The sequence below is a fragment of the Populus alba genome, chromosome 16 (assembly GCF_005239225.2).
Source record: "Populus alba chromosome 16, ASM523922v2, whole genome shotgun sequence".
In the NCBI taxonomy this organism is placed as follows: Eukaryota; Viridiplantae; Streptophyta; class Magnoliopsida; order Malpighiales; family Salicaceae; genus Populus; species Populus alba.
The window spans coordinates 11551360-11567858 of NC_133299.1; the positions used below are offsets into that span (position 1 = coordinate 11551360).

The following is a 16499-nucleotide window of genomic DNA, read 5'->3' on the forward strand; positions in this document are numbered from 1 at the left end:
GCTGAGTTCAACTTATTTTTATTTTAAAAAAAAAAGCAGATGTTGGGCCATTTGTCAACCGAATCAAATCGGGTTGAGCTTGGGTCTCCAGAATAACCTTTAGGCTAAATGTGTGTTTACCAAACACACACCCTAATATCTTTCCTTTTAGCTTTAATTTGTCTTATATTTGTGTGTCTAGCCAAACAAAACCTTAAAAGTTTCAAAAAATATTAAAAAAATCAAAGACCATTCTAGAATTATTTGTGAGTCCCTCATGTCTTTTTCTAGCAATTTTACCAAATATTAGATCTTAGACTTGTACTATAAGATATGGACCCAATATTCACAATACCTTATTTATCTCCAAAAGTCTTAAAAAAAATTCAAAAAAAATCTTTATTTCTAAAAACCAAAAATATGTTTCTTTTTAAGTATTTCACTTAATATCGGGGCTGCAGACTTATATTATAAAATGTTGACCCAATATTAAGAATATCGGTTTTTCACTGAAATTTTCAAAAATTCAACAAAATTCTAAGAAAATTCCTCATTTCAACAATACAAAAAATATCCTTTTTTTGGTGTGCATATGGTCAAATTCTAAAATTTTCATGCATATTTTATACAAAAAAAAAAAATTCAATTTTCCTCATACTTTGAAAAATACAAAAAAAAAAAAGATTAGTTAAGCTTTTTTTCTATCATCTTTATTTTAATTACCCCCTCTTGTATAAGCATACAAGACATGAATTATAATTCATGTTCTACAAGTTGTTGCACAACTTCGTCACAAGGTTGGGTTAGTGACCAAGTTGTATGGGTTAGATCAAGCCTAATCCATTTTTCTTTAAAGAAAAAGAAGCAAATGTTGGGTCACCTATTGGCCCAACGAAACTGGGATGAGCTCGGGCCTCGGGCCCAACAGGCCCAGTCTTTAGATTAAGGGTGTGTTTACCAAACAGACCCTTAAAAGTATTAAAAATACCTGATTATTTATGGGTCTTTAATGTAAGATACACACTATAAACTTATATTGTAAGATACGAACCCAATATTTAAAATACCTGATTTTTTTCAAAAAATCTCAAAAAACTAAAAAACAAATATTTATTTCAAAAACACAAAAATATATTTCTTTTCAAGGATTTCACTTCATATCAGGGTTGTAGACTTATACTATAAGATATTGATTTAATATTAAGAATATTTGTTTTTCATTGAAATTTTCAAAAATTCCAAAAATTTCTAAAAAAAATTCCTTTTTTCAACAATATAAAATATATATTTTTTTTATTTGGTGTGCATACAACCAGATTCTAAAATTTTAATGCATATTTTATATAAAAAAAAATTGCATTTTTGTCATACTTTGAAAAATATAAAAAAACAAAAAACTCAGTTAATGGGTATTACAGCTTGTTTGCGATTATCTATTAGAATTTGGCCAAATTTTTAAATAAAAACCATTTTTTTATTTATTGGCCTTTAAGATAGTTAGGTTTTAATCTGATAAAATAAGAATATCATTACTAAGGAGGACTTTTCTTAAACTTTAGACAAACTTTTCTTAAACTTTAGAACTAGGTTTTAGCTTGATGAAATAAGGATCTCTTTACTGAAGAAGATTTCTCTTGAATGTTAGATAGACTAACGAATAGAAACATGACTTAGAATAAATAACAATGCAGTTTACCAGGTAGGGTGCATTAGGGGTGATACATCTTTCCCTTGCATAACTAGTCCTCTTACCCGGTTACGCAAACCATTAAATTTTCTAATGACTATAATACTAGGTAGGAACTTTTTTTTTATTATTATTATTGATAAAGAACAAGAATTCATTGTTATTTCTACCCATATTTATCCTGATAACCCTGATTTGAAAGGATAATTACCACAGCGCCGTTCACATGCGACACCAAATATTTTTATCAAAAATATTATTTAAATTAGATCTAATTATTATACCATTTGTGTTTGGGAAGATAACTACTGCAATATGCAATGAACTGTAATGTAATACCCATTACCTTATCTAGTATCTTAAATGCATATGGTTTTTATATTTAACATAAAGGGTCTTATTAAATTTTATTTGAATACATAAGTTGTGTTTTATTAGAAAATAGTTGTAGCCTTCATCTTTGGTTTTCTTATTTATTCTAAAAATATTTCTTCATGGAAAATCTTAAATAAAAATTATTAGTACAAATTTCTCAAAATAGAAAGTAAGATCCTTGCTTATTAATTTACCTTAAAAATAATAAAAGAAATGAATGCAAAAAACCACAAACACCTTTATTTTTATATTGGAGAATTTTAAAAGCAACATTTTTTTTATGTTTTCTAGTTTTTTTTTTCATAGAATTGAATAATTAGAAAACATATTTTTCCAATAAAATAATTTTTATTTTAATTAGTAAACATGTTTTAATTTTTGTTCTTAAAATCTTTCTTTAAAAAAAATCCATCAATAAACACAACCTTGAGTTTTTTTTTTTTTTTTTTTTTCTAATTCCTCGCAAAAGGCCATAATTTCTCAAAGTTTGTTATAATTTATGTATTTTTGCTATGATGTATTGATATTTCTTTCATTAATAAAATATTTTTTATCAATTTTTTTAAAAAACACACCAAGAACAAAACATGTCAATTTGTCATCATATTGTTTTTTAAAAATTTGTTAGTTCATTATTCATGTTTCGTAATGAATTAACTTAAAAACTTTAAGGGATTTTTTATGGTTAAAAAAGATATTTTACTTTCTTTTATTTCTTGAATTAAAAAAAATTAAGATCAACACTTAGATGAAGTTATTCTTTTGAATACATCAAACCGATATGAGAGTGTGCTTTAAAGATCAATCGAGGAAGAACTTGGTCTTTAATGACATGTAAGCTGAATAGAAAACACCTTTATCATTAAATAAATAAATAATAAAATGTGTAATTTAACTAGGTAGATAATTGAAGTAAACTTTAGAAACACATGAGAAATCCTTTTTCCAACCAACAAAAATCATAACTAGTCACCTTATAAATGTTTTTGTTTCAAATTAAACTATTTATTGCTAATTTTAGGTTGTTTTGAATTACTCATCTATTTTTATTATAATGCATCTTTGATATTCTTGCGCTTTTAATGTATAATTTTTTTAAAAGTAGAGTTTGGTTAATATTTGTTTTACTTGAAAGTAAAGCAACTATTAGTTTAGAAATCTACTCTCTTTCTAAAATAAAGAAGTGCTTTTTTAGCCAATTTTTTGTTGTTAATTTTCATTTTTCACAAAACAACATATAACCATGGCCACAAACTGCCATCATTTATGTCTTTTATCATCAATACATAGAAACCTCACTACACAAACACATAAAAAAAACCATGTTCAAAATTCCAATGGCCTATTTGGTAGAGTTGCTCAATTCTTTCAAGAGAAAGATCGAATGGTTGGTGAAGGAGCAAATGATGGTGGTTATGGAGAAGTAACATTGGACGGTGGAAGAGTTAAATGGGTGAGTGGTGGTGCTAGGTTTTTGGGATAACTAGTTATATTATAATTATAAGAAACACTAAAAGATTTGGGCGAAAGAAACCATAAATCCACAATGCTCTTCTTCTTCTTTTTCTTGAACTTTATTTTTCAATTATATATTTTTTTATCAAATTGGTAATTGATTTTTATGATTTGTTACAAAAAAACACAATTAAAAGATGTAGAACCAAAGTGTAAAATACAACAAATTATGTTGGACACTATAAAATTAGCATTGTGATGATTTTTTTTCTATAAACATGCTTAAGAATATAAATCCTGTTCCATTTAGATTTTTTGATCAGGTTGAATATTTTAGTGATTTTGGAGTATTTTGGGGTTAATAAGTAGTTTATAAAGTTTTTCATAAAGTTCATTAGGTGAAAATAGATAAAAAATAGATTTTCATGGCAAAAAACTCCCATTGGATTCCGTTTAGAGTTTTTTTTTTATTCAATTGTTTTTTGTTTTATTAGTGATTTTGAGGTGTTTTGGAGTTGGTAAATGATTTATAAAATTGGTTTTTACGGCAAAACCCCCTATCAGGTTCTATTTAGATTTTTTTAATCCCGCTAATTTTTTGTTTTTAGTGATCTTAGAGTTTTTAGTGTTGGTAAGTGTGTTTACAGAGATTTTTATAGTGATTATTGGGTGTTTTGAGGTTAAATGTGTTGAAAAATAGATTTTTAAGTCAAAAACTCACATTCTTTGATTTTTTAGCCACCACACTGTTGGCTGGATTTTGAGCAGCGCTTAGTGGGAAATAGATTGCCTACTACTACAAGTAACTTGTTGCCCACTCTGAAAAAAAGAAAGAAAAGAAATGGATGAAGCGTCGTCCACTTCTAAGAAAAATAAAATTAAGTGTGAATTTGAGCTTTCTAATTAAGGCCATCCATAAGGGCCTAGGCCCAAATGTTTGAGCCCTTTTAGAAAGCCAAATGTGTTAGGCTATCTAGTCTCGTGTGCTTCGTCCTTTTTTTTTTAAATTTAAATTTAATTTGTTCTTTAAAAATTAATTAATTTAAAATATTATAAATATATTAGTTTATTAATTTTTTAAAATTGATTAATAATAAATTTTACATGTTATTTTATTAATACCATTCAAGTTTTACATTGTTTTTTAATAAAAACATAACAATTTTTTTTATAATATTAATGTATTTTGTTTTACATCTCATCATCATCATTATTTTTGAAATTTTATACAACTACTTGTCTAATAGCATTTATTTTTATCATTATATAATTAAATAAAAAAATATTTCATGAAATTATTATTATTAAATTTAGTTAGGTTCATGACTTGAATCGCGAGTTTAACATGTTAACTCGGGTTTACATAAGCTGATCGAAGATGTCATCATCAAGATTTGAAAATAAATTTATTTTGTTTATATCAAATTTTAAACTCATAATAAAAAATTCTTGGAAATAAAAAAAAAAAAAAACATCAACAATACTCATACATTTGTTTTTATATTTTAAAAAGTTTTGGTCTATCTCATAACAAATTGCGGAGGCTAGTTACTTCTCAATTAAAAGATTAGTGACTTTAGATTTAAAGACTTGAGGTTGATTGTTTAATCCATATTTATCATATGCGTAAATTTAATATTTTGTATAATATAATAATTTAGTTTAAGTTTTTCTCAAATAGAAAATGTAGCATATTTTGTAAAGTCACCTTAAGCATGTTATATATATAACTCCAAAGCTCACTTCTTTCTTTATTTTTCCGCTGGTTTTCATATTATTCTAAGTTTAATATTTGTTTTTTTTTTTTTTATTTAAGCCATACACGTGATTTCATACTTTTTAACTGAGTCAACTAACATAGTATGTTCAACATAACGAAAAGTCTGCGATGTATTTAGATGGAGGGTTCGAAAGAACCCAAAATTAACAATACATGGGTCAATGTGAGAGAAAAAATAAAGTGTATTGGATTGATTTGACTGAATATGAAAAGTAGAGGGATTGAACATGATTTTTTTATTTTCATCCTCAGGAGTGATGAAATAAATTTGTATAGTAGAATAAGTAAAGATAATAAAAAAGAGATTGAAAAGATGCTGAAAGGTGAAGGCTAAAAGCAAAATTTAGTTAAATTGTCAAGCAATAATAAAATAAAATCCCTAAAATCAAAGCCGTGACCCTCCCGAATGTGAAAGATTTATGACCGATGAAAAAGGCTCGAAAAGACACAAAAGTAATGCAAGAAAGAAAAACAAAATAGAAACTCTGTCGTCAACGCCTGTGCTCTCTACTTTCTACCCTCTACTCTCTACTAGTGTCAAACAATGACTCGACCACACTAGCCTCTCGTTTATTTTTCCTTAACTTTTTGCTAAGAAAAATCACTGGTGAAGCACTTAGTCGGCCCCACATAAAGACAGCAGTATACCTGTTTCTCTGTCCTCACTCTCTCTCTCCCTGCTCACCCACCCCCATCTTCTAGGGTTCACTCTAGAAAGAAAGAGAGAGAGCTAGTGACCACGTTTCAAGACAACTAAACCAAATCGAACTCATTAAAACCATAAAAAATTTCCGATCATTTCTTAATCAAGGATGAGTTCAGGTGGTGCAAATTTGGTTAGGTTCGTTGAATCAGTGCTAGGGATATCTTTTGGCGACTCGCTGTCTGACTCAGTTGTTGTGATAATTACCACGTCGTTTGCTGCTCTAGTTGGATTGGTGGTGCTTGTATTGAAGAGATCGTCCGATCGGAGCAAAGACGTCAAGCCGTTGGTGGTTCCTAAGTCACTGTCAATTAAGGACGAGGAGGATGAGTCCGAGGCTCTGGGTGGGAAAACTAAGGTTACTATCTTTTATGGAACTCAGACCGGAACTGCGGAGGGTTTTGCTAAGGTAAATAATGACAATTGTTTTATCTAAAATTTAGATTGATCTAGAATCATAATCATAATTAAAAGCTATATCTAACTGCTTTTAGTCTTAATTAAAAAAGAATGGCTGATGGTTATCCTGTTGTTTTTCTGTAATCTTGATCGTTTGTCTCTGTTTTATCCTCTCTTTTTCTTTTTGTTTTTGGACTAGCTGCGTTAAAATGGGTTTTTAATTTATTGGTTTTCCTCGAGAAATGGTGTCCTGATATTTTCTTTGAACAGCAGTAAGTTATTATTTTTTTATTGTGAATCAGAGAGTAGCTGGATTATTTTTCAGCTAATATTTGGAACTCAGCTTAATCTCTTTGAATTGTCAGTAGTTTTTGATTGATTGGTTTTGATGATACATTAACATTTATGCTTACCGCTTTTCTACGTCTTTGCTGTCTTGTGGTACCAAGGGTGGCATTTTTCATAGTTTTAGCAAAACTTTACTGTTTATGATATACAATCATAGTAGATGAACTTTTGTGATGTTAGACGTTTCAATGGGGGCAACAGCTGGTGCTAAAGCATGGCAGATCACATGCCTGTTTTTAAAAAATAATAAATAAACAGTGGGCAGATCACATTCAAGGTACTTTAGCTGATAATGACTCCGTGAGAAATTTAAGGACTGAGCTTCATGAGATGCCGGAGCCTCACATCTTATCTACAGTGGTAGTCACAAGAGAGTGCTGGAATTGAATTCTACTCCTAGAGGTCATGTTTTGTCATGGGGCTATTGCCAAGTCACTGTGCTAGGTGTTTTCATTAGAGATAGACACTTTTCTGTCCTCTACATGTGTTGTTTGTTCCGATATATTCAATTCTAAACAATCAGAGCAGTTGTATAACCTCCCTGCATGAGCATTCTATCTTCATTTTGATGTGGTTTATTTAATGTGTTACTTTGCATACTTTTATTTAATGTAGGTTTTTACTAATTAATGCTATTATCATAGGCTTTAGCTGAAGAGGTCAAAGCAAGATATGAGAAAGCAGCTGTTAAAGTGTTTGACCTGGTATGTTGGATAGAATAGTTTCACAAATTATTAATTTTTTTTCATAAGAGGTGGTTCTTTTACTATGTATCATCCCTTAAAATACTATTCATTGCAATAACATTTTTTTTGTAATATATATATATATATATATATATATATATATATATATTTTAATTTCATCCTTCAACATTTGGTTTATTAGATATTAGGTTTCATGATTTGTTATGGTTTGCTTTATATGTGGTTATCTCAATCTTATGATCTATGTCATGGATTTGGCTGGTTCACCTAGTTCACTTGAGTTTTTTTTTTAATTGACTTTTTTTTTAGTTTAATTTTTTAACATCTTCAACATTAGGTTAATTAGGAATTAAGTTTTTTTCATTTGCTTCAGTTTGTTTTTAACGAGGTTATTCCTCGGTCACATGGTTTGGGTTATGGGTATTGCAAGTTAACCCGAGTAGACTCAGGTCATTTAATTGTGTTCTATTTTAGATTGATTTTTTTTTTCAATATCATCATTCAATAATGAGTTTATTGAGAATTTATTCAATTTTTTTATAGGGTTATATCTCAGTCTAATGACACGAGTCGTAGCCTTGGTAGGTTAATTCGGGTTGACTCAAGTCTTCTATCATTTACTTTCTTGAAAGTTATCCCAGTTTCATGATCTCACGAGTTTGGAAGTAATACTACGATCATTTTTTTTCTTTTTTTAAAATGATTTTTGTTTCATTTTTTCCATCAATTTTGGGTTGATTGATAATTAGACTTCATAATTTGTTTTGATTTCCCTTCTATAAGATTATAATGGTCTTATAACCTGAGTCATAAATTTGGCAGGTTAATTCAGGTTGACTTGAGTTTTTTTTTTTAATTTTTTAATCTTTTATTTTTTTTAGTTTCATCATTCAACATTGAATTGATTGAGAATTGAGCTTTATAATTTTTTTTTATTTACTTTATGTAGGGTTATCATGGTCTCATGACCTGGGTCGTGGATTTGAAAGGTTAACTCGGATTGACATGAGTTGATTCATTATGTTGTCTCAATATTTTAAAAAAAGATGTCATTTTAAAATTGTTTTGAATTAAACTATGTTTTTACCAATCATCTAGCTTGCCTTTATTGGGTCACATTAGATCAACTCCCACATGGTTTGAATTTTTTTTTTTTCTATTAGAAAAAGATTAGCTGCACATAGATATTTTTTATGTTTAAAAAAATTAATCTGACCCGCAGCATAATATGAGCCAACGATCTAGTGACATTGATTGCAGCATTACATGAGAGAATTGGCTTCTTTTGAAATTATAGCATATGTTTGTGTTCTTTGTGGCTTGAATCAGGATGATTATGCTATGGAAGATGATCAATATGAAGAAAAATTGAAGAAAGAGACTTTGGCATTATTCATGGTTGCCACGTAAGAATAATTTTACTCTTGATGGTACTTTGCTGTATGTTGGTCATGTATTTCATTTAAAAAAAAAAAAAAAAAATTGGCATTGAATGATTTTGAATCTTACAATGTAGTTATGGAGATGGAGAGCCAACTGATAACGCTGCGAGATTTTATAAGTGGTTTACTGAGGTTGGTGACTTTCTTACAATGCCTATACGAGCTTAATGCCTGTAGCTTTGTTTTACCAGAATTTCTAGCTAAATGTCCCGCAATGATGGTGTTCTATTTCCAGGGAAATGAAAGGGGAATCTGGCTTCAACAGCTTTCTTATGGTATTTTTGGTCTTGGTAACCGTCAATATGAACATTTTAATAAGGTAAAAACGCGTTGGATTTGTTTTCCTCTCAGACTTCATTTTAAGCAAGCAATATCTGATGACGCACTGTTCACTAAACAGATAGCGAAGGTGCTTGATGACCTGCTCTGTGAACAAGGTATATTTCAATTTTATTCAGTTATTCATTGCAATGTAGCAGTACATCAAGTTTTAGCATTTTTTTTGGAGGATATGTTGAGGAAAAAAATACTAAATGTTGTACCAATTCTGCAGTTTGCAACCCAGTGCCCCCATGGTTTCAAGTTGTTCATGACATTGCTTTCTGATTCTGTTCTCATGCTTGTTTTGGATATTTGATTTAGATGCATGTCCTGTAGATTGGCATGCATGTCAAACTTTTATGTCTTGCACTGGTTGGCAATTTTTTTCATTTCATTCCCTTCTTTTTGAGTTTTTTATGTTGTGTATTATTTTGAACATGGTAGAATTTTCCTCTGTGATTGGTATAGGAGGAAAGCGTCTCGTTCCTGTTGGTCTTGGCGACGATGATCAATGCATAGAGGATGATTTTTCTGCTTGGTATGCAACATGTTCATGTTTGAGTGCTTCAGTGGATGGAGTGTCTTGCAATTGCTGTCTTAGCTGAGATTGGCCTTTTTGTTTCCTTTCTCTGGATGTATGGAGCTTCCTGGGTGCAATTTACCTAATTGGCATCTGTTTTTGTTCCTTTTATTTTCAGGAAAGAATTGTTGTGGCCTGAGCTAGACCAGTTGCTCAGAGATGAAGATGATGTGAATGCTCCATCTACTCCTTATACAGCTGCTATACCTGAATATCGATTAGTGATTCATGATACTTCTATAATATCTGTTGAGGATAAATTCTCAAACTTGGCAAATGGGAATGTGTCTTTTGATATTCACCATCCATGCAGGTAATCAACTAAGGTATAGGATGTGTAATCATAACTGATTTGTTATTGCTGAAATTGGTGTTTTCCCTCTTTCCGGAAGAGTCAATGTTGCTGTCCAAAAAGAGCTTCACAAAGCAGAGTCTGACCGGTCTTGCATACATCTAGAATTTGACATCACAGGGACTAGAATTACGTAAGTTCACTCTATACTTTTACTCTCTGTTTAATCTAATAATTCATATCCCTTTATAAATTCTTTTTTTCTCAATTTCTTGTGGTCCAAGACTTATCTCAACTTAACCCTCCCTACCAGTGACGCTTAAGTGGAAGCCCAAAAGCTTCTTCTTCTCTTGTTTGCTACAAAGGTCCTGAAATTTTCTTTGTATGAATAATTTGCCTGATCTTGGGATATTTGGTAATTAAGTGTATTACCTGTTGCAAATCTTTTCTTCGCTTAGGGTGAATTTGGACTTCTTTGTGTGAGCTCCTCTTTGCTCGATTTATTGTGTGTATTATAAAGATGCTATATTCTCAGGAAGGAGATATCCTCAAAAAGTTATTTTCTTATTTTGAGATTTGCGGTGTCACATAGCTCTAGTATTTGTTCTTTTCTTTACATACCTTTTCACTACTTTTTGGGTGGGTATCCTTGGTGGTTTCTTAATATGCTTTTGAATTCTGTAGAGTGATATTTTCTGCAGTTTTCTGGTGTGTTGTGATATTCATTTATTACCTTACTGGTTTCTTTCTTCCTTTTTTTGTTTATAATTTGAAAAAAAGTATTTTGTTTATTTGCCATTAAGTTTGCACGCTAGTGTTAGTAACAGCCTCTTTGCTGACTTTTCTCCTCAGATATGAAACTGGAGACCATTTGGGGGTGTATGCTGAGAATAGTGATGAAACTGTTGAAGAAGCAGGGAAGTTGCTAGATAAACCTTTAGATTTGTTGTTTTCTATTCATGCTGATAATGAGGATGGCACAGCTATTGGAAGCTCATTGCCACCTCCTTTCCCAGGTCCCTGCACACTTCACACTGCATTGGCATGCTATGCAGATCTCTTGAGCCCTCCTAAAAAGGTGATATTTTCACGTGTTTTCTTGTTCAGGTTTATTTTCTGGTTCTACTTCTGTTAGATTTATCTATTGTTGGTTGGAAATTATGCTGTCAGGCTGCTTTGCTTGCTTTGGCTGCTCATGCCAGTGAACCTAGCGAGGCAGATAGACTCAAGTTTTTATCATCACTGCAAGGAAAGGTCAGTAGGTGATCCATGCTTTTTGTTGATTTTTGTTTTGCTCTGTTTGATGTCCTGTATATTCCTGCTCATCTACTATGTTCTTTTTCTAAAAAATAAAAATAAAAATTCCAGAATGAATACTCTCACTGGGTCATGGCAAGTCAGAGAAGTCTTCTCGAGGTAATGGCTGAGTTCCCATCTTCAAAACCTCCCCTTGGTATCTTTTTTGCTGCAGTGGCACCTCGCCTACAGCCTCGCTACTATTCTATCTCATCCTCTCCTAGGTAATCTATTTATTCATGTTGAGTATTTGAAATGCGAATTTATCTTCTTGATTGAATTATAAAAACACAGTATCCTGATATTTTTCTGCAGATATACTCCCAATAGAGTACATGTGACCTGTGCTTTAGTATATGGTCCTACTCCCACTGGTAGGATTCACAAAGGGGTGTGTTCAACTTGGATGAAGGTATTGAGAGCCTCCATTATATTTTACAGAACAGCACTTTCTCTCTTTCTTTACTATCCTTAATGTTTGAGATTATTTCTGCATAGCATCTTGGAAAATCTAATATCTTGCTGTATCCCCCCTCCCCTGACTCTCTCAAAAACTATAAATAAAAATTTAAAAAACAACAGAATGCAGTTCCTCTGGAGAAAAGTTATGACTGTAGTTGGGCTCCCATTTTCACCAGAACATCTAATTTCAAGTTACCAGCAGATCCTTCAACTCCAATTATAATGGTGGGTCCTGGTACTGGATTGGCACCTTTCAGAGGATTTTTACAGGTGTGGGATGGATTTGCTTTCTGATGGGAGTATTTTTTTTATTTTTTATTTTGGTGTGAAATGAAGAAAATTAATTAGTTGATTTCTCCAGGAAAGAATAGCCCTGAAAGAGGATGGTGTGCAGCTTGGTCCCGCCCTGCTTTTCTTTGGATGCAGAAATCGCCAAATGGTTTAGACCTTGACATACTTCCTAATTTGATAATAGATGATACAAAACGAATTTGTTCCCATTGATTTCCAATTTCTATGGTCTGCAGGATTTCATATATGAGGATGAGCTCAATAATTTTGTCGAGCAAGGTGTGATATCTGAGTTGATAGTTGCATTCTCGAGGGAGGGGTCACAGAAGGAATATGTTCAACATAAGATGGTGGATAGAGTATGTAATTGTAGACTGCAAAATTTAGGTGGTTGTTGATTAGTCAAATACCTTGTACATATTAAATTAATTTCATTACCATATGCAGGCAGCAGAGATATGGACTATAATTTCTCAAGGAGGTTATTTTTACGTGTGCGGTGATGCCAAGGGTATGGCTAGAGATGTTCATAGGACTCTGCACACTATTGTGCAAGAGCAGGTACGTATTATTACTTGTGCTAATGTTCTGTCACCTTCGCACTATTATTTTCTCAATGCTGCTTCCCGTATGATGCACAGCACCAAGAAAATCATGCCCATGCATGCACAATGCAGTACCCATCACTGTTTTAAGTTCCAGTGATTCATGTCCAGCTCTTCCATTGTGATTCACCTTGGTCCCTTCATTTGAATTTACTGTGTTTCTCTCCCATTGTCGCATGTGTGTGTATGTGAGGAACATTATGCATCTGAAATTTATGTGCTTTTGTGTTTCAGGGAGGCCTGGACTCATCAAAAACCGAGTCTATGGTGAAGAAGCTCCAAATGGAAGGACGGTATCTAAGAGATGTCTGGTGATAGCGACATTCTCACATTAAATCTGCCTTTGGTTGCTGTAACCTCACCGAGTATAGCATTGATTCATTCATCTACTATTCAAGCTTCTTTCACTGGTTCTTCTCTACTCTCTTGGACTATGGAGTCCCAGCAAGATTTCACAAGGATGGGAATCTGAAAGCTGATTCCCTTAGAACCTTAGATGATGATGTCTTCCTGCCTGCCTTCTATCACATTTCATTTCTTTTTTATTTTTTTGAATAGGATCCTGTTAGTCTCTGCTGTATCCATAATGGAATCTTCAAGCAGGGAATAGCTTGTAGTTAGTTACCAGATGTCAAGGTAGAAATAAAGCTAAACTTGCGGTTTTTGAAAATCAAAACGGTTACAAAAATTTACCGATTGCTGAGCTAACTCTCATGAAGTAAAATGTGCGAGTAAAATGTAGTAACTGAGGCAGGCACCTTGGGTGGCGAGGTTGCAGTCCTTTCTCTGTTTTTCTTTTTATGTTTTCATTGACTCGGCCATCGTGCAAGAAAAATTATTTAATTTCGATGCCAAAGGCGTATAGCGTGATGTCCATGTGCTAAATTTTAATATTGATTCAAAGACTGAGTGATATTCAAGTCAGCTTGCCAAGATCTTGGGCTTCATTTAGGAATGCGTGGCTTTTGGTGTTTTAAAAACTATTGGGTCCTTTTATTTATTTTTATATTTTTCATTTGTTTGGTGGAGTTTTGAGCCACAAGTGGAAAGAACTCTTAAATCTTTTTATGAGTTTTATTTTATTATTTTAAAGTTTTTAAATCTAGTGTTAAAATTAACTATTGTAAAATTAATGTTTTAGATTTAAAGATAGGGAAAGAGAGTAATTTTGAATCTCTTACAACACAACTCGTGCCTCGTATCCGGAAAGTCTCGGATATCTCTTTAAAAGATTCTCCTCTTTGGTTTCTGTCCTGAAATTTTTATTAACGTAAGAGCATTCTAATAGAAAATTAGCAAACATTTTTACACCCATGGCAAAAAGTTTCAATCACAAAAGTAACAGCTATCCAAACGGATCTTACCTCTCCAACAGCAGGCCGACGATTCATTAGCTGGAAGCTTTCTAGTTAGTCTATGGGTGTCTGCTCTTGCTGGGGTAAATAAGAAATAAATTGATGCCAAATTTATGGATATAAAAACTCAGAAACTCATAGTAAAATAGATAAATAATCTAAAAAAGTTAAAATATAGCTCTGGATAAAAACCTTAATCCAAAAATAATCTTATACCTAAAAACATAAGGTATTGAAAGTTAAATTAGGACTCGTTGATTATAAAAAATAAAAAAATCCAAAATATATGAATATGCCACAAGGTTACCTATGCATGTACAAGTTAAAATTGCTTTTTCTTCCGGCAAAAAACAAAATTGCATCCCACAATACACAAGTTTAAAGTATTTAAAACACCCTTTCAGGTTTAATTACTTAAGTTAGAGATACTACGAAACCAAACTTAACTACTTTTTTTTTATTATTATCAATTTTTATTTTTATTTTTTGGTTTTTGGTTTTTTTATTTGTTTTTGCAAATTATATACTATCACGTTCCCTTAGTTGTTACCTTTAACAAACGAATATAAATAATATAATAATCCAATGTACAACCCACAATCATATGTTAAAAGTGTGTGTGTTAAAATGAAGGTTTAAAAATACTTGTTAAATGAGTATATGAGCAGAATCAAGTGATAACAATGTGAGAGTTTGTAAACCTAAATATTTCAAGAAGTATTTGATAGACCTTGATAAGAATATTTACTAAGATGTGTTTCAAGAGTCAATAAAATTCCTCCTTACTCTGTCATCCTAATAACAATTTTATCAAATGGTTTTATTAAAAACAAAAGCAGTTGGTTAGTTTTTTTTTTTTTTTAAATGTCAAGTATTACCCTCCCCCTAATCAAAATGAGACATTGTCCTCAATGTCCTAAGATAAAAAGATAGAGTAAAGAAGTCATCACCTGAAGCAGCGAATACTGACAATCTTGAAACACATTTAAATAAATATAAGAGATAAGAAAACAGAAAAATATTATGTTATTAATAAAACCAAAAGACACAAATTTTTACAAACTAAAACTTAAATCGTAGTTATGATTGTGGCTCACATCTTTCCTTGGTTTTACGTCCAAGAACGGCTTAAATGCCCTTTATGGGTCGAGAATAGGTTTCCCATTTATTTTTCTTAAAAACTGGTAAACAAGATCTTTTATAGTATGATTCCCAATACTAAGTCGATGATGTTCTTTATGAAAATGGAGGCATAAATCATAAATTACATGATGTACATCTCCACTAAGATGCGTCTCAAGAGTTAATAGAAGATTATCTAAAGACTCCCTACTCAGGCCATCCTTAATGAATTGTTATTTATCTTCACAGTTTATAGATATCATTCCTAAATAACGACATTGTGCATTACAAGTCCATCTGGCACATCGATGACAGACTTTCAGCCGTTTTGCACGACGTTTCTTTGTAAAAGTGCTCTTACATGTCCCAGGCATGTATGAAATAAAAGAATTAGAAGACTCACCTGTTAATCAGACCTTTGCTTCAATCATCTAGCGAATATCTTCAGCAATTCCATGATTCATTAACAACCTCAATTTTGCACACCTAGCTTGATAAATTTTTGTAATGGTATTTTGAGGCAATGCGAGAAAATACTTTTTTAATTTTTCAAGAGTGATGTCCATTTTTTAGATGAGAAGTGGAAAAGAGATGCAAAAAGAAGGAACAAGAAATTAAACAAATATATACACAGATATCAGTTATCATGGGAAACTGAAAGAACCGACTTAAGAGTCACAAAGCACCGTTATCCGCCATTTAACCGGGGTGAGAAAGACTTAAAAGCATTGTCATTCTTTGGATTCTCAATATCAAAGGCCCCATAAGGATACACATGTTTCACAATAAATGGACCGCTCCATCTTGATCTTAGATTTCTAGGAAATAAATGGAGTCGAGAATTATAAAGCAAAACTTTTTTACTAGTATCAACTTTTTGATAATTTTCACAAGTTTTGTAGAATGCACGCGTGTCCTCATTGTCTGCAATGCATCTTTGAAATATTTGATCAGAACAATATTTGAATAAGTAGGGATCATCCCAATAAAAGTTATTCACTTCGTTCAAAAACTTTCTTTTGTCTTGGATACTCCAATAAGCTGGCAAATCTCCTGAAGCAAGAAATTGTCAAAGTAAACTTTCAAATGATGTTCATTTACCTTGAAAACATTGTCATTCTTTGGAATCTCGATATCATAGGCTTCATATGGATACACATGTTTCACAATAAAAGGACCGCTTCATCTTGATCTTAGTTTTCCGGGAAATAAATGGAGTCGAGAATTATAAAGCAAGACTTTTTGATCAACATTGAATGTTTTACTCAGTATTTTCTTGTCATGAAACTTTTTGTTTCTT

At 31.7% G+C, this 16499-nt stretch overlaps 1 protein-coding gene across 1 annotated transcript; it reads left to right on the forward strand.

Moving 5' to 3' along the window:
• The first annotated feature begins 5926 nt into the window (after nucleotides 1-5926).
• On the forward strand, nucleotides 5927-13425 carry LOC118044964 (NADPH--cytochrome P450 reductase). Its single transcript, XM_035053430.2, has 18 exons — nucleotides 5927-6388; nucleotides 7371-7430; nucleotides 8763-8839; nucleotides 8950-9007; nucleotides 9111-9194; nucleotides 9276-9312; nucleotides 9665-9734; nucleotides 9895-10089; nucleotides 10169-10261; nucleotides 10921-11146; nucleotides 11239-11322; nucleotides 11437-11588; nucleotides 11680-11776; nucleotides 11947-12096; nucleotides 12188-12265; nucleotides 12354-12476; nucleotides 12565-12678; nucleotides 12957-13425. The coding sequence occupies exons 1-18, from the start codon at nucleotides 6089-6091 to the stop codon at nucleotides 13035-13037; spliced, it is 2079 nt and encodes a 692-aa protein (XP_034909321.1). The 5' UTR covers nucleotides 5927-6088; the 3' UTR covers nucleotides 13038-13425.
• The last annotated feature ends 3074 nt before the right edge of the window (nucleotides 13426-16499 follow it).

Coding starts and splice junctions, on each gene's coding strand:
- LOC118044964 (XM_035053430.2), top strand. CDS start 6,089: ATGAGTTCAGGTGGTGCAAATTTGGTTAGGTTCGTTGAATCAGTGCTA. Junction 7,431..8,762: donor CTGTTAAAGTGTTTGACCTG/GTATGTTGGATA, acceptor GGCTTGAATCAG/GATGATTATGCTATGGAAGA. Junction 9,735..9,894: donor GAGGATGATTTTTCTGCTTG/GTATGCAACATG, acceptor TTTTATTTTCAG/GAAAGAATTGTTGTGGCCTG.